General features: G+C 41.2%; 1 protein-coding gene across 1 annotated transcript in view; it reads left to right on the top strand.

Moving 5' to 3' along the window:
- The first annotated feature begins 13,166 nt into the window (after positions 1-13,166).
- fsip1 (fibrous sheath interacting protein 1) overlaps positions 13,167-23,508 on the top strand; it is a 60,768-nt gene continuing 50,426 nt past the window's right edge. The window contains exons 1-7 of the mRNA XM_064953867.1: positions 13,167-13,462; positions 16,399-16,456; positions 16,576-16,730; positions 16,822-16,903; positions 17,197-17,292; positions 20,695-20,831; positions 21,013-21,126. Coding sequence (XP_064809939.1) covers positions 13,292-13,462; positions 16,399-16,456; positions 16,576-16,730; positions 16,822-16,903; positions 17,197-17,292; positions 20,695-20,831; positions 21,013-21,126 — 813 coding nt within the window. The 5' untranslated portion in view covers positions 13,167-13,291. The remainder of the gene's footprint in view (positions 13,463-16,398; positions 16,457-16,575; positions 16,731-16,821; positions 16,904-17,196; positions 17,293-20,694; positions 20,832-21,012; positions 21,127-23,508) is intronic.

Consider the following 23,508-nt stretch of genomic DNA (forward strand, 5'->3'; position numbering starts at 1 on the left):
TGAAATATATTGTGCTATTTATCACAGACTACTTTGTGTCAAAGTTTAACAAGGACTCTCAACCTCACCAGTGTCATGATCAAAGATATGATCAAGAGCCTCACATATAGTAGTATATCATTTGGTCATTGTGCTGCCACAGAATGAATTGTGAGCAAGGCCTCAAAAAATATTTTTATACCAGAGCTGCCAGAAAAGTTCTAAATATTATTGAAACAATGTTGCAATTGTTTGTGAGAATGCCAACAGATGTGGTTCCAGTGGGGGTTGCCATGGAAGCCAAGAAGGGGAGTGAGGTGTGTGTGTGGGGGGGTCTGGGAGAGGAAGTGTGTCCATCTGATGAATGGGCATGTGCCTGAACTCAATTTTATACACTAATTGTAGTCTCACCCATTCATTTCTAATGACCGGTCAGGGAACACCACAGGTGTACAAAAGTTAAATAAAACACCCACAATGTAATGAAAATCATCAACATGTATTTTGTGTGTTCAGATGCCCTGTGTGGACAAAGTCATGGAACCTTATGACAATCAGATTAAATTAACTACATTTTTTCAGAGAGAGAATTTGTAAATCGGTCCAATTCGACCGGAAAACAGCAGGAGTGTTAACGACTCTTCAACAACACAGCTTCTAATTCAGCCACCTCGGTAACTTGCTAGACAACATAAGCGAAACATTGAAGCTATTTAAACTATTTTGTGTGTATTAACCTGTTTAAACAGTCTGCAAATTTAACTATGAGTGAATCCATTTCATATGTATGTTCTTAGTTAGTGATGCTAGCTGGTTAACATAGCTAATCGCTAGTAATGCTAAATTACTAGCTAACATCCCAGACCATGAGCCCAATAAGCTACTCCCCCTTGCTAAAGAAGAGGAGGTCTGCTGTACGGAGGAAGAGAATGAAGAGGAGGCTGTCACTGTTAAAAAATAAGTAGCAGGTGAGGCTGTTACAGTGAAAGTGGAAGAGGTTAAAATAAAAGAAGAGGGAGAAACTTGCAAAGCGAAAGAGGAGGACGATTTCACGTTGAAATAAGTGCTTGTATCGTCGAATTTCACCTGCTCGAGTTATATCATCACACCGGGTCGGTCCCGGGAACTCACTTCACATTTACTGAAAAAATTAAATGACAAGACCCGGGAAATTACCATTTTTTTCCCCCAATGTCGTACGAATACAATTCCATAAAATACACAACATGTGCAGCAGTATATTTGCAAACAATTAAATAGCACGTTGTCGCTTGGAAGCCCTGTGTATTTACTTCACACAAAGTTGCCATAAATTCAAAGCACACACATAATTGACACTGCCGGACTGCACACTCGACCCAAATGCAGAGTTAAACACAAGTACCCATTTTAGCAGCCTCGTCTCATAGACTAGACGTGACATAGTAAATGTAAATCCGGGACACTCAAATGATTATGATATGGTACGTTTGGTATGGTTACATAAGACATGGTTACTTAAGGTGGGGTGGATAGGTGGGTGTATAATGCAAACATCTAGCATCCCAAGGGTTGCGAGTTTGAATCTCATCATGGACCACTTTAGCAACTTTTATACTACTTTTTAGCTACTTTGCATGTTAGCTAACTCTTCCCCTAAACTTAACCCTGACTCCTAAATTTAACAATAATCCATAGATAATCCGTAATAATCCTAGTGCAATTGCTAACTAGCATTAGCGCAATGATTCAAAGTCAAGATGCCCATTGACTTCCAGTCATTGCACTAATGCTAGTTAGCATTGGGTCGCAAAACTACCTCTGACTTCATTCATACTGGACACAGATAAGAATGGTATCCACAAGTTCATCTGACTCTGTGGAATTAGATACTTCAGGATCACTGCCAAAATCCTGAAGTATCCCTTTAACAAATAACATAAATTACACTGCATTCGAAAAGTATTCAGAACGCTTGACATTTCCACATTTTGTTACGTTTGTATTAAAATGTTTATTTCCATCAATCTTCACACAATACCCCATAATGACAAATCAAAAACTGTTTTTTAGGCTTTTGCAAATTTATTTTTTGTGATATCACATTTACATATGTAAATGTATCATTTAGGTGCCTTTTGGCAAACTCCAAGCGGGCTGTCATGTGGCTTTTACTGAGGAGTGGCTTCCGTCTGGCCACACTTTCATAAAGGCCTGATTGGTGGAGTGCTGCAGAGATGGTTCTAGAAGGTTCTCCCATCTCCACAGAGGAACTCTGGAGCTCTGTCAGTGACCATCGGGTACTTGGTATCCTCCCTGACCAAGGGCCTTCTCCCCCAATTGCTCAGTTTGGCCAGGCGGGCAGCTCTAGGAAGAGTCTTGGTGGTTCCAAACTTCTTCCATTTAAGAATGATGGAGGCCATGGAGTTCTTGGTGAACTTCAAGGCTGCAGGAATTTTTTGGTACCCTTCCCCAGTTCTGTGCATCGACACAATCCTGTCTCAGAGCTCTACAGACAATTCCTTCGACCTCATGGCTTGGTTTTTGCTCTGACATGCACTGTCAACTGTGGGACGTTATATCGACAGGTGTGTGCCTTTCCAAATCAGGTCCAGTCAATTGAATTTAACACAGGTGGACTCCAATCAAGTTGTAGACACATCTCAAGGATGATCAATGGAAACAGGATGCACCTGAGCTCAATTTTCGAGTCTCATAGCAAAGGGTCTGAATACTGTAAGTAAAGTATTTGTTTTTATTTTTAATACATTTGCAAAAACGTATTAAACATTTTTTTGCTTTGTCATTATGGGTTATTGTGTGTAGATTGAGGAAAAACAATTTAATCCATTTCAGAATAAGGCTGTAATGTAACAATGTGGATGAAGTCGAGGGGTCTGAATAATTCCGAATGCACCGCATATGGACTCACTGTGTGAAATGATAGGGGTTGACATGATTTTTGAATGATTACCCCTTCCTCTGTCCCACATACATACATACAGACATGCATACATACATACATACATACATACATACATACATACATACAGTTGAAATCGGAAGTTTACATACAACTTAGCCAAATACATTTAAAATCAGTTTTTCACAATTCCTGACATTTAATCCAAGTAAAAAATCCCTGTTTTAGGTCAGTTAGGATCACCACTTTATTTTTAGAATGTGAAATGTCAGAATAATAGTACAGAGAATGATTTATTTCAGCTTTTATTTCTTTCATCACATTCCCAGTGGGTCAGAAGTTTACATACACTCAATTTGTATTTGGTAGCATTGCCTTTAAATTGTTTAACTTGGGTCAAACGTTCGGGTAGCCTTCCACAAGCTTCCCACAATAAGTTGGGTAAATTTTGGCCCATCCCTCCTGACAGAGCAGGTGTAACTGAGTCAGGTTTGTAGGCCTCCTCACTCACACATGCTTTTTCAGTTCTGACAACAAATGATATATTGGATTGAGGTCAGGGCTTTGTGATGGACACTCCAATACCTTGACTTTGTTGTCCTTAAGCCATTTTGCCACGACTTTGGAAGTATGCTTGGGGTCAATGTCAATTTGGAAGACCCATTTGCGACCAAGCTTTAACTTCCTGACTGATATCTTGAGATGTTGCTTCAATATATCCACATAATTTTATTTCTTCATGATGCCATCTATTTTGTAAAGTGCACCAGTCCCTCCAGCAGCAAAGCACCCCCACAACATGATGCTGCCACCCCCGTGCTTCACGGTTGGGATGGTGTTTTTCGGCTTGCAAGCGCCCCCTTTTTTTTATGGCCGGTTTTGGAGCAGTGGCTTCTTCCTTGCTGAGTGGCCTTTCAGGTTATGTCGATATAGGACTCGTTTTACTGTGGATATAGATAGATACTTTTGTACCTGTTTCCTCCAGCATCTTCACAAGTTCCTTTGCTGTTGTTCTGGGATTGATTTGCACTTTTCGCACCAAAGTACGTTCATCTTGAGGAGATAAAACACGTCTCCTTCCTGAGCAGTATGATGGCTGCATGGTCCACTTGCGTACTGTTGTTTGTACAGATGAACGTGGTACCTTCAGGCGTTTGAAAATTGCTCCCAAGGACGACCCAGACTTGTGGAGGTCTACAGTATTTCTTTTGATTTTCCCATGATGTCCAGCAAAGAGGCACTGAGTTTGAAGGTAGGCCTTGAAATACATCCACAGGTACACCTCCAATTGACTCAAATTATGTCAATTAGCCTATCAGAAGCTTCTAAAGCCATGACATAATTTTCTAGAATTTTCCAAGCTGTTTAAAGGAACAATCAACTTAGTGTATGTTAACTTCTGACCAACTGGAATTGTGATACAGTGAATTATATGTGAAATAATCTGTCTGTAAACTATTGTTGGAAAAATTACTTGTGTCATGCACAAAGTAGATGTCCTAACCAACGTTCAAAAGTTTGGGGTCACTTAGAAATGTGCTTGTTTTTTGAAAGAAAATCACATTTTTTGTCCATTAAAATAACATCAAATTGATCAAAAATACAGTGTAGCCGTTGTTAATGTTGTAAATTACTATTGTAGCTGGAAACGGCTGATTTTTAATGGAAACTACATAGGCGTACAGAGGCCCATTATGAGCAACCATCATTCCTGTGTTCCAATGGCAAGTTGTGTTAGCGAATCCAAGTTTATCATTTTAAGGGCTCATTTATCATTAGAAAACCATTTTGCAATTATGTTAGCACAGTTCAAAACTGTTGTTCTGATTAAAGAAGCAATAAAACTGGCCTTCTTTAGACTAGTTGAGTGTCTGGAGCATCAGCATTTGTGTATTCGTTTACAGGCTCAAAATGGCTAGAAACAAAGAACTTTCTTCTTCAAGAACAATCTATTCTTGTTCTGAGAAATGAAGGCTATTCCATGCGAGAAATTGCCAAGGAACTGAAGATCTCGTACAACACTGTGTAGTACTCCCTTCACAGAACAGTTCAAACTGGCACTAACCAGAATAGAAAGAGGAGTGGGAGGCCCCGGTGCACAACTGAGCAAGAGGAAAAGTACATTAGAGTGTCTAGTTTGAGAAACAGACGCCTCACAAGTCCTCAACTGGCAACTTAATTAAATAGTACCCTCAAAACACCAGTCTCAACGTCAACATTGAAGAAGCGACTCCGGGATGCTGGTCTTCTGATTTTTTTGTTGTTGTAGAAAATTAGAAATGAAAATAGATAGCGACAATTGTCTTACACTGTGCATTTCCATTGAACTGTCTTGTCGACAAAAACCAATACGGTCCAGCTGCGACATCATGTCTCAGAGCAGTCATTCCTCAGGGTCTTTTGGTTGCCACCTACTGATATGTCATCTCTTTGGAAAAGTGGTGGTCGAAAGGAGTGTGGTTTTGAAAGGAACCATATAAGGAGAAGTGGGGATTTCAAAAGGAATCTTTTAAAACATTATATTTAAATTATTATTTTAAATATTCAATAATAAATAAATAAATAATACATTGTAAAATTAATGCATTTTATATAAGTTAAGGCATGATGTTACAGCTGGACCCCTCTCATAAAAACAGCTGGACAAAATATCGTCACACCAAAAAAATGCTATACTTTTTCCTAAAAAGCGAGAATGTCGAATAGAAATGAAGTGGTTGAAGTGTTTCCATAATCTCATTAGTAAAATAAAGTGGCGACAATCTGTATGCCCTGCTCATTGAATTGAATGCAAGAATTGACGTTTTGCCATATTCTAAATATTCTCATGTGCCTACTAATCGCCATGGTCTGTGATGTGAAATTTGCACCCAATTTGGTATGGATCTGCTATTTTTATTCTTTATAACTGGAAATTCCATCAGGAGTTAGCCACCTAACCAGCTGCTAGCGGTCCTCGCCCATTCATCACCATTTACCCGTTGTTGTCTTAGCTCTCCTGATCAACACCTGTGATGGCTTTATGCCTCTCTGTAATGTCAATATGCCTTGTCTACTGCTGTATTGGCAAGTTTTTATTGTTTTATTTCGCTGTAGAGCCCTCAGTCCCGCTGAAAATGCCTTAGATAGCTCTTTCGTCCTACCCCACACACATACGGAGACCTCACCGAGGTTAACTGATGCCTCCAGAGATGAAACCTCTCTCATTGTCACCCAACGCATAGGTTGTCTTTACATTATGCCTTGAATCTATTCTACCACGCCCAGAACCCTGTCCCCAACGCACTAGACGACCAGTTCTTATAGCCTTTAGCCGTACCCTTATCCTACTTCTCTGTTCCTCTGGTGATGTAGAGGTTAACCCAGGCCCTGTAGCCCCCAGTTCCACTCCTATTCCCCAGGCGCTATCATTTGTTGACTTCTGTAAACATAAAAGCCTTGGTTTCATGCATGTTAACATCAGAATCCTCCTCCCTAAGTTTTTTTAATGCTTTAGCACACTCCGCCAACCCTGATGTCCTAGCCGTGTCTGAATCCTGGCTTAGGAACGCTGCCAAAAATTCTGAAATGTCCATCCCCAACTACAGCATTTTCCGCCAAGATATAACTGCCAAAGGGAGTGGAGTTGCAATCTACTGCAGAGACAGCCTGCAGAGTTCTGTCATGCTATCCAGGTCTGTGCCCAAACAGTTCGAGCTTCTACTTTTAAAAATCCACCTTTCCAAAAATAAGTCTCTCACTGTTGCCGCTTGTTATAGACCCCCCTCAGCCCCCAGCGGTGCCCTGGACACCATATGTGAATTGATCGCAAGCCATTTATCTTCAGAGTTTGTACTGTTAGGCAATCTAAACTGGGATATGCTTAACACCCCGGCCGTCCTTCAATCTAAGCTAGATGCCCTCAATCTCACACAAGTTATCATAGAACCTACTGGGTACAACCCTAAATCCGTAAACACGGGCACGCTCATAGATATCATCCTGACCAACCTGCCCTCTAAATACACCTCTGCTGTTTTCAACCAGGATCTCAGTGATCACTGCCTCATTGCCTGTGTCCATAAGGGGTCCGCGTTCAAACGACCACCCCTCATCACTGTCAAATGCTCCCTAAAACACTTCAGCGAGCAGGCCTTTCTAATCGACCTGGTCCAGGTATCCTGGAAGGATATTGACCTCATTCCATCAGTAGAGGATGTCTGCTTATTCTTTAAAAGTGCCTTCCTCACCATCTTAAATAAGCATGCCCCATTAAAAAAAATTAGAACTAAGAACAGATATAGCCCTTGGTTCACTCCAGACCTGACTGCCCTTGACCATGCCAACAACATCCTGTGGTGCACTGCATTAGCATCGAATAGCCCCTGTGATATGCTACTTTTCAGGGAAGTTAGGAACCAATATACACAGGCAGTTAGGAAAGCTAAAGATAGCTTTTTCAAACAGAAATTTGCATCCTGTAGCACAAACTCAACCCCTATTACTAGTCTGTTCAACCTCTCTTTTGTTATCGTCTGAGATCCCCAAAGATTGGAAAGCTGCCACGGTAATCCCCATCTTCAAAGGGGGAGACACTCTAGACTCAAACGGTTACAGACCTATATCTATCCTACCCTGCCTTCACAAGGTCTTTGAAAGCCAAGTTAACAAACAGATCACCAACCATTTCGAATCCCACCTTACCTTCTCCGCTATGCAATCTGGTTTCCGAGCTGGTCATGGGTGCACCTCAGCCACGCTTAAGGTCCTAAACGTTATCACAACCGCCATCAATAAAAGACAATACTGTGCAGCCGTATTCATTGACCTGGCCAAGGCTTTCGACTCTGTCAATCACCACATTCTTATCGGCAGACTCAACAGCTTTTGGTTTCTCAAATGTCTGCCTCACTTGGTTCACCAACTGCTTCTCAGACAGAGTTCAGTGTGTCAAATCGGAGGGCCTGAGGGTCTCTATGAGACTGCCACATGGTTCAATTCTCAGGCCAACTCTCACCAGTAGTTCAAACAGACACCATGGTGCATTCAACATGTCAATACCTCTCATAAATACAAGCAGTGATGAAGTCAATCTCTCCTCCACTTTGAGCCAGGAGAGATTGACATGCATATTATTAACATTAGCTCTCTGTGTACATCCAAGGGCCAACCGTGCTGCCCTGTTCTGAACCAATTGCAATTTTCCTTTTTTGTGGCACCTGACCACAGGACTGAACAGTAGTCCAGGTGCGACAAAACTAGGGTAGGTAGGAACTGCCTTGTTGACAGTACTGTCAAGAAGGTAGAGCAGTGCCTTATCATGGACATACTTATCCCCGTCATAGCTGCTGTTGTATAAATGTTTTGACCATGACAGTTTACAATCCAGGGTAACTCCAAGCAGTTTAGTTACCTCAACTTGCTCAATTTCCAGATGATGTATTACAATATTTAGTTGAGGTTGAGGGTTTAGTGAATGATCTGTCCCAAATACAATGCTTTTAGTTTTAGAAATATTTAGGACAAACTTATTCCTTGCCACCCACTCTGAAACTAACTGCAACTCTTTGTTAAATGTTGCAGTCATTTCAGTCGCTGTAGTAGCTGACATGTATAGTGTTGAGTCATCTGCATACATTGACACTTTGGCTTTCCTCAAAGCCAGTGGAAATTTATTTGTAAATATTGAAAAGGTAAAGGGCCTAGACAGCTGCCTTAGGGATTTCCTGATTCTACCTGGATTATGTTGGAGAGGCTTCCATTAAAAGAACACCCTCTGTGTTCTGTTAGACAGTTAATGCTTTATCCACAATATAGCACGTGGTGCAAAGCCATAACACATACGTTTTTCCAGCAGCAGACTATGATCGATAATGTCAAAGGCCGCACTGAAGTCTAACAAAACAACCCCCACAATCTTTTTGTCAAATATTTCTCTCAGCCAATCAGCAGTCATTTGTGTAAGTGCTGTGCTTGTTGAATGTCCTTCTCTATAAGCATGTTGAACGTTTGCTGTCAATTTGTTTACTGTAAAATAGCATTGTATGTGGTCAAACACCATTTTTTCCAGAAGTTTACTAAGGGTTGGTAACAGGTTGATTGGTAGGCTATTTGATCCAGTAAAGTTTTTTTTTACTATTCTTAGGTGGCGGAATGACTTTTGCTTCCCACCAAGCCTGAGGGGACACACTTTCCAGTTGGCTTAAATTGAAGATGTGGCAATATCGTCCTCTATTATCCTCAGAAATTTTCCATCCAAGTTGTCAGACCCCGGTGGCTTGTCATTGTTGATAGACAACAATCATTTTTTCACCTCTTCCACACTAACTTTATGGATTTAAAATGCTTGTCTTTCATAATTTATTCAGTTATACTTGGATGTGTAGTGTCAGCATTTGTTGCTGGCATGTTATGCCTAAATTTGCTAATCTTGCCAATTAAAAAAGAATTGAAGTAGTTGGCAATATCAGTTGGTTTTGTGATAAATGAGCCATCTGTTTCAATGAATGATGGAGCTGAGTTTGCCTTTTTTTCCCCAGAATTTCATTTAAGGTGCTTCAAAACGTTTTTCTATCATTCTTTGTTTCATTTATCTTGGTTTCATGGTGTATTTTTTTCTTCTTTTAATTCAGTTTACTCACATGATTTCTCAATTTGCAATACCTTTTCCAATCGGTTGTGCAGCCAGACTTATTTGCCGTTCCTTTTGCCTCATCCCTCTCAACCATTACATTTTTCAATTCCACATCAATCCATGGGGATTTAACAGTTTTTACAGTCATTTTCTTAATGGGTGCATGCTTATTAGCAACTGGAATAAGCAATTTCATAAATGTGTCAAGTGCAGTGTCTGTTTGCTCCTCATTAAACACCACGGACCAAAATATATTCAACAACAGGAATCACTACAAAACTTATCGTATGACTTTGTATACATTATATTAGGCCCAGCCTTTGGAACTTTGGTTTTCCTAGATATGGCTACTATATTAATATCACTACATCCGATGGATCTGGATACTGCTTTCAAGCACATTTCTGCAGCACTAGTAAAGATGTGATCAATACATATTGATGATTTCATTCCTGTGCCGTTTCAATATCTCCCTATCCCAGTCTGCCGTCCCCACTTGCTTCAAGATGTCCACCATTATTCCTGTACCCAAGAAAGCAAAGGTAACTGATCTAAATGAAGATCAACCCGTAGTACTCACTTCTGTCATCATGAAGTGCTGTGAGAGGCTAGTTAAGGATCATATCACCTCCACCTTACCTGACACCCTGGCCCACATCAATGTGTATATCGCCCCAATAGATCCACAGATGATGCAATAGCCCTATCCCATCTGGACAAGAGGAATACCTATGTAACAATTCTGTTCATTGACTATAGCTCAGCCTTCAATACCATAGTACCCTCCAAGCTCATCAATAAGCTTGGGGCCCTGGGTCTGAACCCCGCCCTGTGCAACTGGGTCCTGGACTTCCTGATGGGCTGCCCCCAGGTGGTGAAGGTAGGAAACAACACCACTTTGCTGATCCTCAACACTGGGGCCCCACAAGGGTGCGTGCTCATCCCCCTCCTGTTCACCCATGACTGTGTGGCCTCGCATGCCTCCAACTCAATCATCAACTCAATCATCAATGACGAGACAGCCTACAGGGAAGAGGTGAGGGGCCTGGCGGAGTGGTGCCAGGAAAATAACCTCAACAAAACGAAGGAGCTTTTTGTGGACTTCAAATAAAAGTTTATTTGTCACGTGCGCTGAATACAACAGGTGAAATGCTTACTTACAGGCTCTAACCAATAGTGCAAAAAAGGTATTAGGTGAACAATAGGTAGGTAAAGAAATAAAAACAACAGTAAAAAGACAGGCAATATACAGTAGCGAGGCTATACAAGTGGCGAGGCTACATACAGACATTGGTTAGTCAGGCTGATTGAGGTAGTATGTACATGTAGATATGGTTAAAGTGACTATGCATATATGATGAATTGAGAGTAGCAGTAGCGTAAAAGAGGGGTTCACGGGTGGGACACAATGCAGATAGCCCGGTTAGCCAATGTGTGGGAGCACTGTTTGGTCGTCCCAATTGAGGTAGTATGTACATGAATGTATAGTTAAAGTGACTATGCATATATGATAAACAGAGAGCAGCAGCAGCATAAGTGGTTGGGGGTGCACACAATGCAACTAGTCCGGTTAGTCATTTGATTACCTGTTCAGGAGTCTTATGGCTTGGGGGTAAAAACTATTGAGAAGCCTTTTTGTCTTGGACTTGGCACTCCGGTACCGCTTGTCATGCGGTAGTAGAGAGAACAGTCTATCACTGGGGTGACTGGGGTCTTTGACAATTTTTAGGGCCTTCCTCTGACACCGCCTGGTGTAGAGGTCCTGATGGCAGGCAGCTTGGCCCCAGTGATGTACTGCGCCGTACGCACTACCCTCTGTAGTGCCTTGCGGTCAGAGGCCGAGCAATTTCCATACCAGGCAGGTTGTGTCGACTTCAGAAGACAGAGAGAGCATGGACCTATTCACATTGACAGGACCTCAGTGGAGGAGGTGAAAAGCTTCAAGTTCGTCTGCGTACACATAAATGACAATCTGAAATGGTCCACCCCCACACAGACCGTGTGGTGAAGAAGGAGCAACAAGGTAGAATTGAGAGCATCCTGTCGGGCTGCATCACTGCCTGGTATGGCAACTGCACCGTCCACAACCGCAGGGCTCTCCAGAGGGTGGTGCGGTCTGTCCAACGCATCACCGGGGGCAGACTGCCTGCCTTCCAGGACACCTACAGCACCCGATGTCACAGGAAGGCCAAAAAGATCATCAAGGACATCAACCACCTGAGCCACGGCCTGTTCACCCCGCTCTCATCCAGTAGGCGAGGTCAGTACAGGTGCATCAAAGCTGGGACCGAGAGACTGAAAAACAGCATCTATCTCAAGGCCATCAGACTATTAAATAGCCATCACTAGCCGGCTATCACCTGCTTACTCAACCCGGCACTTTTGAGGCTGCTGCCCTATCTGCATAGACATGGAATGACTGGTCACTTTTAATGGAACACTAGTCACTGTAATAATGTTTACATACTGTTTTACTCTATTGTATTTTAGTCAATGTCAGTCAGACATTGCGCATCCTAATATTTATATACTTCTTAATTCCATTATTTTACATTTAGATTAGTGTGTATTGTTGTGAATTGTTTGATACTACTGCACTGTTGAAGCTAGAAACACAAGAATTTCACTACACCCACAATATCATCTGCTAAATATGTGTATGTGACCAATAAAATTGGAATTGATCCCTAGCTTTTTTTTTTTTTGTATTCTAGGGAGTCTCGTGAGTAGACTGGACCCTGGTTTTATGGATACACAATCAATCGTTTTTTCTGTACAGTGAAATTTGCTTGTGCAACATAACAAAAATAAAGACTTTTCTTAAACATTACATCTGTAAATTAAGAATAATTATACAATCAGAATAATTTCTTAATTGTATATTTTTTGTCAGTAGGCTAATGTACCTAACCTTCATTTACTTAAGCTACATCCGTTTCTCAATGTGCTACACCTTATTTAATATATATATATATAATTTAACTAGGCAAGTTAGTAAAGAACAAATTCTTAATTACAATGACGGCCTACCCCAGCTAAACCTTGGATGACGCTGGGCCAATTGTGCACTACCCTATGGGACTCCCAAACATGGCCGGATGTGATACAGTCTGGATTTGAACCAGGGACTGTAGTGACACCTCTGGCATGGAGATGCAGTGCCTTAGACCGCTGCGCCACTCAGGGAGCACTTATTATATTCTTTATCTTATATGAAGTAGAAATGCTCGTAAACATTTCCCTGATTTGCTTATACTTTTTTAACCACATTTGTATATTACGCACTATGCGAAGCTGCCAAAAAGATTGATATCGTATCATACACATAGCGTTTTACCTCGGACTTGTATTTTGAAGGCAAAATCTGAAAACGGGAAGTCATGTGGATAGATGCTTCTACGGGTTTCTTCTGTGAAGCTAATGTTAGTGCAATCTGTGATCCTTGGGATGTCCCTACTCTAAACCCATATACCCTAACTATAACCATAACCTAACCCTACCATTTTAAATGTCAACTTCCCAATGATTCCAGATTGCACCAACCGTGATGCTAATAATACATATATATATATGCCTTGTATTCAAAGTTTGTAGTTACCACATCCGGGTCTTTTGCGTCCTTAGTTACCATTCGGAAAGAAAAACATCACCACCCCTGCCGACACAGCTATCAGGTATCTAGGCTATATTTATAATTTAACGAAAAATTCAATCGAACATTTGATTTATTTACCTATATACTTATTGCAAAATGCTCTATTCTAATATTGGGTTACGTTAACGTTACCAGAGCACCCATGGATATTACGAGAGGCAGTTTAGATGATATCTCCCGCCCGGCATCCAACGAGCGTTCTCGCCCGGGTAGCCGTGTATCAACTGTGTCACTGCCTGACGTCGGGAGAGTTTTTCATCCCAGCCCGACGTCCCTGGTGGTCCTGAGCGATGATGTCCCCAACAATAAGCAGGTAATGTGCTTGCATGCACACTTTGTGCGTGTAGAACAAGATGACCTGACATATGCTCCTCAAGAAGTAAAGGGTCAAGTCAAGAAAACACATTTGGAATAATGTGTCAAGAAGGGGAAACAGTTTGAACCTGATAGTATCTGGTTAATGTTTCACAATTGCCTTTGGGTGGTGGGCCATTCTTGATACACACAGGAAACTGTTGTGGTGAAAAACCCAGCATCATTGCAGTTCTTGACACAAACCTACTACCATACCGGGTTCAAAGGCACTTAAAGTTTTTGTCTTGCCCATTCACCCTCTGAATGACACACACACAATTCATGTCTCAAAGGTTAAAGAACGATTTTTCAAGCCGTCTCCTCCCCTTCAGCTACACTGATTGTATGTCGATGTAACAAGTGACATCAATAAGGCATCACACTGTAGCTTTCACCTGGTCAGCCTATGTCATGGAAATAGCAGGCATTCTTAATGTTTTGTATACTCATTGTATAAAAGCACCACCATATTTGGTTCTGTTAGCTTACTGTCCAGGTTGGAGCTTTGTACCTGAAGGTCCCATGTAGAGGCTGTGTTGTGTGGTTGCTGTGTATGTTTGTTCAAGAACCATTTGAGGACCTTAGAATAAATTGTTGTGGTGGAGTTTCTTACACTTTTGTACTGTGTTTGGAGGCTTTGAGGATGGCTTTTGGGTCTGGGTAGACAGAATATCCACAGGAAAGTATTATTAAACCGACTTCAACACACAAGTCTCGCTGTGTGGTGAATATTTGTTTGCTCGAGACCTAAGACACGCATGTAATTCATGCATATTACCTGAAGTCTTGCAGCTGTTTTACACGGTTTTGCGCATGTGACGGAAATTTAAACAGCAGTACTTTAAATAATACTTTCCTATGGATATTTTGGCAAAATTGTTGACCCACTGAGGGACCAACCGCACACAGACAACCGATAGAGTAAGTTCAAATGTAACCTCATCCCCAGGCTATTGCGCATATAAGCCTGTGACCATAGAAGTCTATGGAAGTGACCTACTGAGTAAATTATTTGAATCATAACATTTTTGTGAATCACATAGCTAGCCGCGAGGCGTGTTGTGGGAGATGATTAAGCCAAAGCCAATTTGTCCAGGTCTTCCTGTTTTGGCAAACAAAGGCCAAGCTTGATGCGTTGGTCCACCAGACATTTGGGTGGAAGTGTCTGGGAACGACATTAGTTCAAATGTAATTTGATTCAACATTCTGGCTTGTAAGGAAACTTTCTGTCACGCCCTCACCAAAACTGCCACCGCGGAGTTATGCCCACCCAGACCCTCCCATATAGGCTTAGGTTTGCGGCCAGGAGTCCGCACCTTTGGGAGGGGGGGGGGTACTGTCACGCCCTGACCTGAGTTTGCTTTGTTTTCTTTATTATTTTGTTTAGGTCAGGGTGTGACAAGGGTGATATATGTGTTTTTGTATTGTCTATGGGTTTTTGTAAGTCTATGGGTTTTCACTACTCTAGGTATTTATATGTCTATGGTTGCCTAGATTGGTTCCCAATTAGAGGCAGCTGTTTATCGTTGTCTCTGATTGGGAACCATATTTAGGCAGCCATATTCCTTGGGTTATTTCATGGGTTTTTGTCTATGTGTTAGTTGCCTGTGTTTGCACTTATCATATATAGCTTCACGTTTGTTTAACCCTAACCCTCTAACCCTAACCCTTTGTTCTTTGTCTTATTAAAGAAGATTTATTCATCTCACGCTGTGCCTTGGTCTCCTCCATACATCGAACGTGACACTTTCCAAGTTTTTGCAGTGCTCTGTTTCAGACTGTATACCAATAATTAGTATCACAGTCTGATTTATTACATTTTAGTCGATGCTCTTATCCAGAGCTACTAACAGGAGCAATTAGGGTTATAAGTGCCTTGCTCAAGGGCACAATCCCTGCTCAGGGATTCGTATCAGCGACCTTTCAGTTACTGGCCCAATGCTCTTAACCGCTAGGCTACCTGCTGCTCTTATTATTAGGCAAGGGTTGAGCAGTGTAGCCTATATTCAACCAGTAGAAAATGAATGGTGGCAGAAGGCGGTTAACTAACTCTATGTAAACTTTGATAACTTTCTGAACTATACAGAAATAGTAAGAGCATCTTGGTGTGTTCTCTTAACTTGTCTTTTACTGTTACCCAGTCCTTACAAGGCAAATCAACCCTAACCTTTATCCTAAATGTTGCTTTAAATATACTACCATTCAAAAGTTGAGAGAATGCCAAGAGTGTGCAAAGCTGTCATCAAGGCAAAGGGTGGCTACTTTGAAGAAATTCAAATATTACATATTTTGATTTGTTTAACACTTTTTGCTTACTACATGGTTCCATATGTGTTATTTCATAGTTTTGATGCCTTCACCATTATTCTACAATGTAGAAATATAGTAAAAATAAAGAAAAACCCTTGAATGAGTAGGTGTGTCCAAACTTTTGACTGGTACTGTACATATATCTGCCTCTAGTAAGGTTTCTTATTGTAACATATTGCTGGTTATTTCTTGATCCGTGCCTGTTTGGCAACACTTTTCCCACCTCCGAAGGTACAGTATATCCATAATTGGTAGACTTTTCTGATTTGAAAAGTCGTCATTTGCGTCACCAAGGGTGTGCCCAAGAAAGATTTAAATAATATTGAGTAGTTATTTATGATGCAAGGTGATTTGTAGATTAGTCAGTTTCGACTCGCCTTTAAAGCCGGCTGCAATGTTGAAAGTGCAAAAGCGAAATTCATGGGAAACTATGCCTCCGCTTCTTGTTTGGAAAACCCTTAAGACGGAATGTTAATTTTAAAATAACTATACTGTTTTTAACTGTAAACATGACTGCCTCTTGACTTTCCCCATCAATGGGCCTAGAACCTGTGGTTTGAATAGATGTTACAATTACTTTCCTAGGATCACAGCCACTCACATGAAAACCTCAGGTCTCCAGATGAAAGTCTTCCTGAGAAAGGTAGGCATAAGTACATATCACTATGATATTTTAGGAAGTAGAATACTGAAAAGAAAATGGATGAACATATTTGTATGCATGCATTTCGTTGAATGGATTTCCAGATCACTCCATTGGAGATGTATCTGATGAGGAGAACGAAGATCCAGAACTCCAGAAGGCCATCAAGAAAATGAAAATACTTGACAAAATCTTGGCTTCAAGGATCTCAAATGAAAAAGAGGTCAAGAGAAAAGGAAAGGAGCTCCATCACAAACTATGGCAGGAACTATTGGTAAGCACAGGGATACGCAGAATACACACATTAAATTACATTTTAAGAATGTCTATATGTTAAAGGATGTTTCCTACCTATTTCTATGCAGCAGATAAAGCCCAACAGATCTTCAGAATGGGCAGATGAAGCAGAAAATACAAGGATGTTTTTGTCCCTGGCTCCTTCCAGTAGTAAGTGAAATATTAAACAGTAATTCCAGAATGCAGATCAGTGTGGATACTGTTTACAATGCACATTAACTGGAGCTTTGAGGACAATGTACTCATGCCAAATTACTATTCCAAGATATACAGTATAAATCACGTTTTGTTTTGTTTATCACCATTTTTGATCAGCTTTTTTTTGTATGGGATATGTCACAGCAAATTGATAACGTTATTTAGATTCAGTCTCAGAATTTGAATATGGTAATTTACTATTAATATACAGGCTCAGTGTAATAATCCATTTTCATTTTCCATAGCTCACGGATCCAGTGAAGAATTGGACTTTGCTCCTGTGTTTGGGACTCAAGTGCCTGACAAAGAGTATGAAAGACACAACAGACAAGTGGAGGAAAGTGAGTTTGTTTAAATATGCTGGAACACAATTATACATTTTACATCAGAAAGCTGCTCATATATCTGTATGTAGGCCAATGTACACTGTAACTAGTCCTGTAACTCATGCTGCCAAACATACCCTCGTAAAACTGACCATCCTACCGATCCTCGACTTCGGTGATGTCATCTATAAAATAGCCTCCAACACTCTACTACTGGTTGAATATAGCTACTCTACTCTGCTAGGTAAAGCCCCGCCTTATCTCAGCTCACTGGTCACCATAGCAGCACCCACTCGTAGCACGCGCTCCAGCAGGTATATCTCACTGGTCACCCCCAAAGCCAATTCCTCCTTTGGTCGTCTTTCCTTCCAGTTCTCTGCTGCCAATGACTGGAACAAACTGCAAAAATCTTTGAAGCTGGAGACTCATATCTCCCTTACTAGCTTTAAGCACCAGCTGTCAGAGCTGCTCACAGATCACTGCACCTGTAAACAGCCCATCTATCTATCTACCTACCTCATCCCCATACAGTATTTATTTATTTATCTTGCTCCTTTTTGCACCCCAGTATCTCAACTTGCACATTCATCTTCTGCACATCTAAAATTCCAGTGTTTAATTGCTATATTGTATTTACTTCGCCACCGTGGCCTATATATTGCCTTAACTCCCTTATCTTACCTCATTTCCACTCCCTGTATATAGACTTTGTTTTCTTTTGTTCTACTGAATTAATTACTATGTTTTGTTTATTCCATGTGTAACTCTGTATGTGTTGAAATGCTATGCTTTATCTTGGCTAGGTCGCAGTTGCAAATGAGAACTTGTTCTCAATTAGCCTATCTGGTTAAATAAAGGTGAAAAAAATAAAAAAAATAAAAAAAAGTAACAACGTTAGGACTATATTGCAATGTAGTTTTATTATTCTACGCTAGATGGCAGTATAACCCTAGGAAACAATGCAACTATTTTGTGGTTTCACTGTGTATTCAGTTTTCTTGGTGGTTTCATTCCTGAAAACACCGCATAGGCTACATCTTTCCCTCCAAACTATCCATGAACAACTTTTCCCATCTTTTGAATTTGCAGTTTGCTGGATGACATGTCACTCAGTCATAGTTTGAGAGCCATGAACATTGTGGAGTGGGCCCTTTTCAATTGCATGTATTTCAGTGGTCCAGAAACATTAATTGAGATGTTTCAGTGGTCCAGAAACTTTAATTGATACATGGTAATTTGGAATACTTCCTTAGATTGTTGATAATGTCTCTCCAAAGTGTCTCAGGACGATATTAGACAGAGCCTTCTAATGGTTCTTAAACTCCTAAGTTTACACGTTTACCTGCTGGAATTCAAAAATGCATGAACAGCTCCCAGCAGTGGCGGATCCTCAGAGGAGGAAGGGGATGACCATCCTCAGTAAATTTAATAAAAATAGAAATAGTGAAACATTTAAAAAAGTAATCCATTTCAGATAAAACTATACTAAATTACAGTGCATTCTCAAAGTATTCAGACCCCTTGACTTTTTCCACATTTTTTTACGTTACAGCCTTATTCTAAAATTGATAAATTGTTTATTTCTCCTCGTAAACCTACACAAAATACCCCATAATGACAAAGCAAAAACAGGGTTTTAGAAATGTTTGCAAATGTATTACTAATTAACAAATATCACATTTACAAGTATTCAGAACCTTTACTCACTACTTTGTTGAAGCAGCGATTACAGCCTCAAGTCTTCTTGGGTATGAAGCTACAAGCTTGGCACACCTGTATTTGGGGATTTTCTCTCATTCTTCTCTGCAGATCCTCTCAAGCTTTGTCAGGTTGGATGGGGAGCGTCACTGCACAGCTATTTTCAGGTCTCTCCAGAGATGCTCGATTGGGTTCAAGTGCTCTGGCAGGGCCACTCAAGGACATTCAGAGACTTGTCCCGAAGCCACTCCTGCATTATCGTGGCTGTGCGCTTAGTGTCGTTGTTCTGTTGGAAGGTGAACTTTTGTCCCAGTCTGAGGTCCTGAGCACTCTGGAGCAGGTTTTCAACAAGGATCTCTCTGTACTTTATTCTGTTCATCTTTCCCTCAATCCTGACTAGTCTCCCAAGTCCCTGCCGCTGAAAAACATCCCCACAGCATGATGCTGCCACCACCATGCTTCACCGTAGGTATGGTGCCAGATTTCCTCCAGATGTGACGCTAGGCATCCAGGCCAAAGAGTTCAATCTTGGTTTCATCAAACCAGAGAATCTGGTTTCTCATGGTCAGAGTCCTTTAGGGGCCTTTTGGCAAACTCCAAGTGGGCTGTCATGTGCCTTTTACTGAGGCGTGGCTTCTGTCTGGCCACTCTACCATAAAGGCCTGATTGGTGGAATGCTGCAGAGATAGTTGTCCTTCTGGAAGGTTCTCCCATCTCCACAGAGGAACTCTGGAGCTCTGTCAGAGTGACCATCGGGTTCTTGCTCACTTCCCTGACCAAGGCCCTTCTCCCCTGATTTCTCAGTTTGGCCAGGCAGCCTGCTCTAGGAAGATGGTGGTTTCAAACTTCTTCCATTAAAGAATGATGGAGGCCACTATGTTCTTGGGGACCTTCAATGCTGCAGAAATGTTTTGGTACCCTTACCCAGATCTGTGCCTCGACACAATCAGGTCTCGGAGCTCTACGAACAATTCCTTCGACCTCATGGCTTGGTTTTTGCTCTAACATGCACTGTCAACTGTGGGACCATATATACACAGGTGTGTCCCTTTCCAAATCCTGTCCAATCAATTTAATTTTCCCCAGGTGGACTCCAATCAAGTTGTAGAAACATCTCAAGGATGATCAATTGAAACAGGATGCATCTGAGCTCAATTTTCGAGTCTTGGCTTGGATTGTTTTTTTCGCCTGGCCATATACAGCTGATGTGTATTGAAGTCTGCAAGCGAAGGGAAAAGGTGAAGTAGGAGAGCTCATAGATGCGAGAAGGAATACAACCTGGCTGCTATGAAAGTGAAATGTGTTTACGTGTGGTCAGGGGTCTATTCATTCCGCCGATTCTGTAAAAAAAAAAATCGTTTCTAAAACGGAAGCAAATGGAACAAAATGGGGATAAACATACTTGAATTTGTCCACCCAAGATCAGCTAGATGCAGGCAAAATGTTCTCTCGACCTGTGTGCATCTACATTGTAAACATTAATTCATAGGCTAGGTTGTAGCAACCTCATGATGGGTAATGGAACATTTGAGTATCATTCATGTAATAGCCTATCAATGTTACATTGAACTGGGTGAATGGAATATGAATGACAGTCATCCAATATGCTGTAATAGAAATAAGGCCATGCTCATGAAAAAAATAATAACATCCTCCTGTACCAACTGCCACTCCTGTACCAAACGCCACATGTACCAACCGCCACTGACTCCCACACAGGTGAAAAGGACCTCAACACCACAGCAGCAGACTTGGCTGAAGTGTGTCACGAAGAGAGGGCAGATGAGTCAGAAGGCAGCCAGAGTGGGGTTCCCAGGGGCAAAAATAAACAAGACTTTGTGAAGAAAAATATTGAGGTATGTCAAAGTTCATGTTGGGCAAAGCGCATGACTTTGGAGTCTCATATTACTCATGTTATTTTTTTTCAATGGGAAATTAATATAGTTCTTCAACTCAAAGACTCAGGGGCCTGATTTGAAAGTAACTACAATCTGATCTGATGAATGATTGTTGTCACTACTTTATCAAACATGACAGTTGGCGAGTGGTGCTGGAGGCCCAGTGCAGATGACACAGGTGGAGAAGTATCGTCTCGAGGAGCTCCTCAGAGACATGGAGGAAGGGGACAATGCTGGGAAGGCAGGCTGTGAGGTAGGCCAAAATACAGCCCTGATGGTGAGCATGTGGTGTAGGAGGACTCATGTTTTCAAGTGTCTAAATGTGGCAAACAGAGTTCATCTAGACTGCACCATTTGTCTCTCTCGCACAGCACTTGGTCTACACACAAACATTTCACTTATTATGTTTAGGGTAGTAGTAGCCAGTAATCACTCGTTATCATGGTGTGAATAGTTTGTCATGTATTGAGCAACGTCTTTCAAGCACTGTGTTACTCACACAGCTGTTATGGTTGTTGATATGGCCATTACTCATGAGTACACAGAGAAACTGTTTAAATGATCTACCTTTTTGAAGTAATTTGCTAATCAAATCAAAGTGGCCTAACTAAACTGGCCTAAACGCTGACCTACTTTACAATTACAGCATATGTTGTAATATACACTACCGTTCAAACGTTTGGGGTCACTTAGAAATGTCCTGGTTTTTGAAAGAAAAGCACACAAAAAATGTCCATTAAAATAACGAAATATTTATCAGAAATACAGTGTAGACATTGTTAATGTTGTAAATGACTATTGCAGCTGGAATATTTTATGGAATATCAACATAGGTGTACAGCGGCCCATTATCAGCAACCATCACTCCTGTGTTCCAATGGCATGTTGTGTTCGCTAATCCAAGTTGTTCACTGGCAGCTTCATGAAATAGTACCCGCAAAACATCTCTCAACATCAACAGTGAAGAGGCGTCTCCTGGATTCTGGCCTTCTAGGCAGAGTTGCAAAGAAAAAGCAATATCTCAGACTGGCCAATAAAAAGAAAAGATTAAGATGGGCAAAAGAACACAGACACTGGACAGAGGAACTCTGCCTAGAAGGCCAGCATCCCGGAGTCGCCTCTTCACTGTTGACGTTGAGACTGTTGTTTTGCGGGTACTATGTTTAGCTGGGTAGCTGCCAGTTGAGGACTTGTGAGGCTTCTGTTTCTCAAACTAGACACTCAAATGTACTTGTCATCTTGCTCAGTTGTGCACTGGGGCCTCCACTCCTTTTTCTATTCTGGTTAGGGCCAGTTTGCGCTGTTCTGTGCATGGAGTAGTACACAGCATTGTACGAGATCTTCAGTTTCTTGGCAATTTCTCGCATGGATTAGCCTTCATGGAATAGACTGACGAGTTTCAGAAGAAAGTCCTTTGTTTCTGGTCATTTTGAGCCTGTAATCGAACCCACAAATGCTGATGCTCCAGATACTCAACTAGTCTAAAGAAGGCCAGTTTTATTGCTTCTTTAATCAGAACAACAGTTTTCAGCTGTGCTAACATAATTGCAAAATCGTTTACTAATGATCAATTACTTTTAAAGTGATAAACTGGGATTAGCTAACACAACGTGCCATTGTAACACAGGAGTGATGGTTGCTGACAATGGGCCTCTGTACGCCTATGTAGATATTCCATAAAAAAATCTGCCGTTTCCAGCTACAATAGTCATTTACAACATTAACAATGTCTACACTGTATTTCTGATCAATTTGATGTTATTTTAATGGGCAAAAAAATAGTTTTTTTTTCAAAAACAAGGACATTTCTAAGTGACCCCAAACCTTTGAACGGAAGTGTAGTTTAGATTTGGGCAAATCCACGGTAACAGAGTGATGCTGAGACTCAGAATTTTCACTTTAAAATGTATGTCAAACTAAGCACAGTGGTTGCAAAATTAAACAAGCCAAAGATGAAATATCTGAGTCTCTGCATGACTCTGTTACTGTTGAATTGCCCATATGCACGTTTTGAAACAATGACTACTTGGCAGCAATGGTAGCTGATTTTGACTCCCAATAGTCGTTATTTACCAGATGTCATGTGCAAAGGTCACAGGGATTGCCACATCGTCTGAATATTAGACAGCAATCTTATTTAGGATTATGGTTTATTGGTATGTGCAGAAAATCTGTACTTATGCAGTGCCAGGTGCATTTGAATAGCCGCCTGTAATTCCTATGTTTAATATAATTTGTGAGAGTGTTTGCCACCTGGAGCAGACAGTTTTCTGTTCTGCAGCCACCCACTGACCCACACCCTGTAAACTTCAAATGGTTGATTTTTAGGTGCATTTTTCCCCTAATGGCTTAGCTGGCAGCTGTGGCTGCGAAGCCTGAATTTTGAGGTCAGTTATGATGAACCTTGCCCGTCTGATGAGAGGACCTAGACTAGCACTTCTCTCACATACGGTACCATTTAGTCTGACCCGGACTGCCATGCATCTCTGGAACATCTTGCCAACGTTTTGAAGTCTGGCTGCTGTATTTATGATGGTTTCCTTGACTTTTTAGAACAATACTGCTGTAATTACGTGGCGGATATCAAACCGAGAGGAGCATACATATAGATGCTGGGGTCTTTTATTGGTTAGAA

This window comes from Oncorhynchus masou, chromosome 32 (assembly GCF_036934945.1).
Source record: "Oncorhynchus masou masou isolate Uvic2021 chromosome 32, UVic_Omas_1.1, whole genome shotgun sequence".
Taxonomy (NCBI): domain Eukaryota; kingdom Metazoa; phylum Chordata; class Actinopteri; order Salmoniformes; family Salmonidae; genus Oncorhynchus; species Oncorhynchus masou.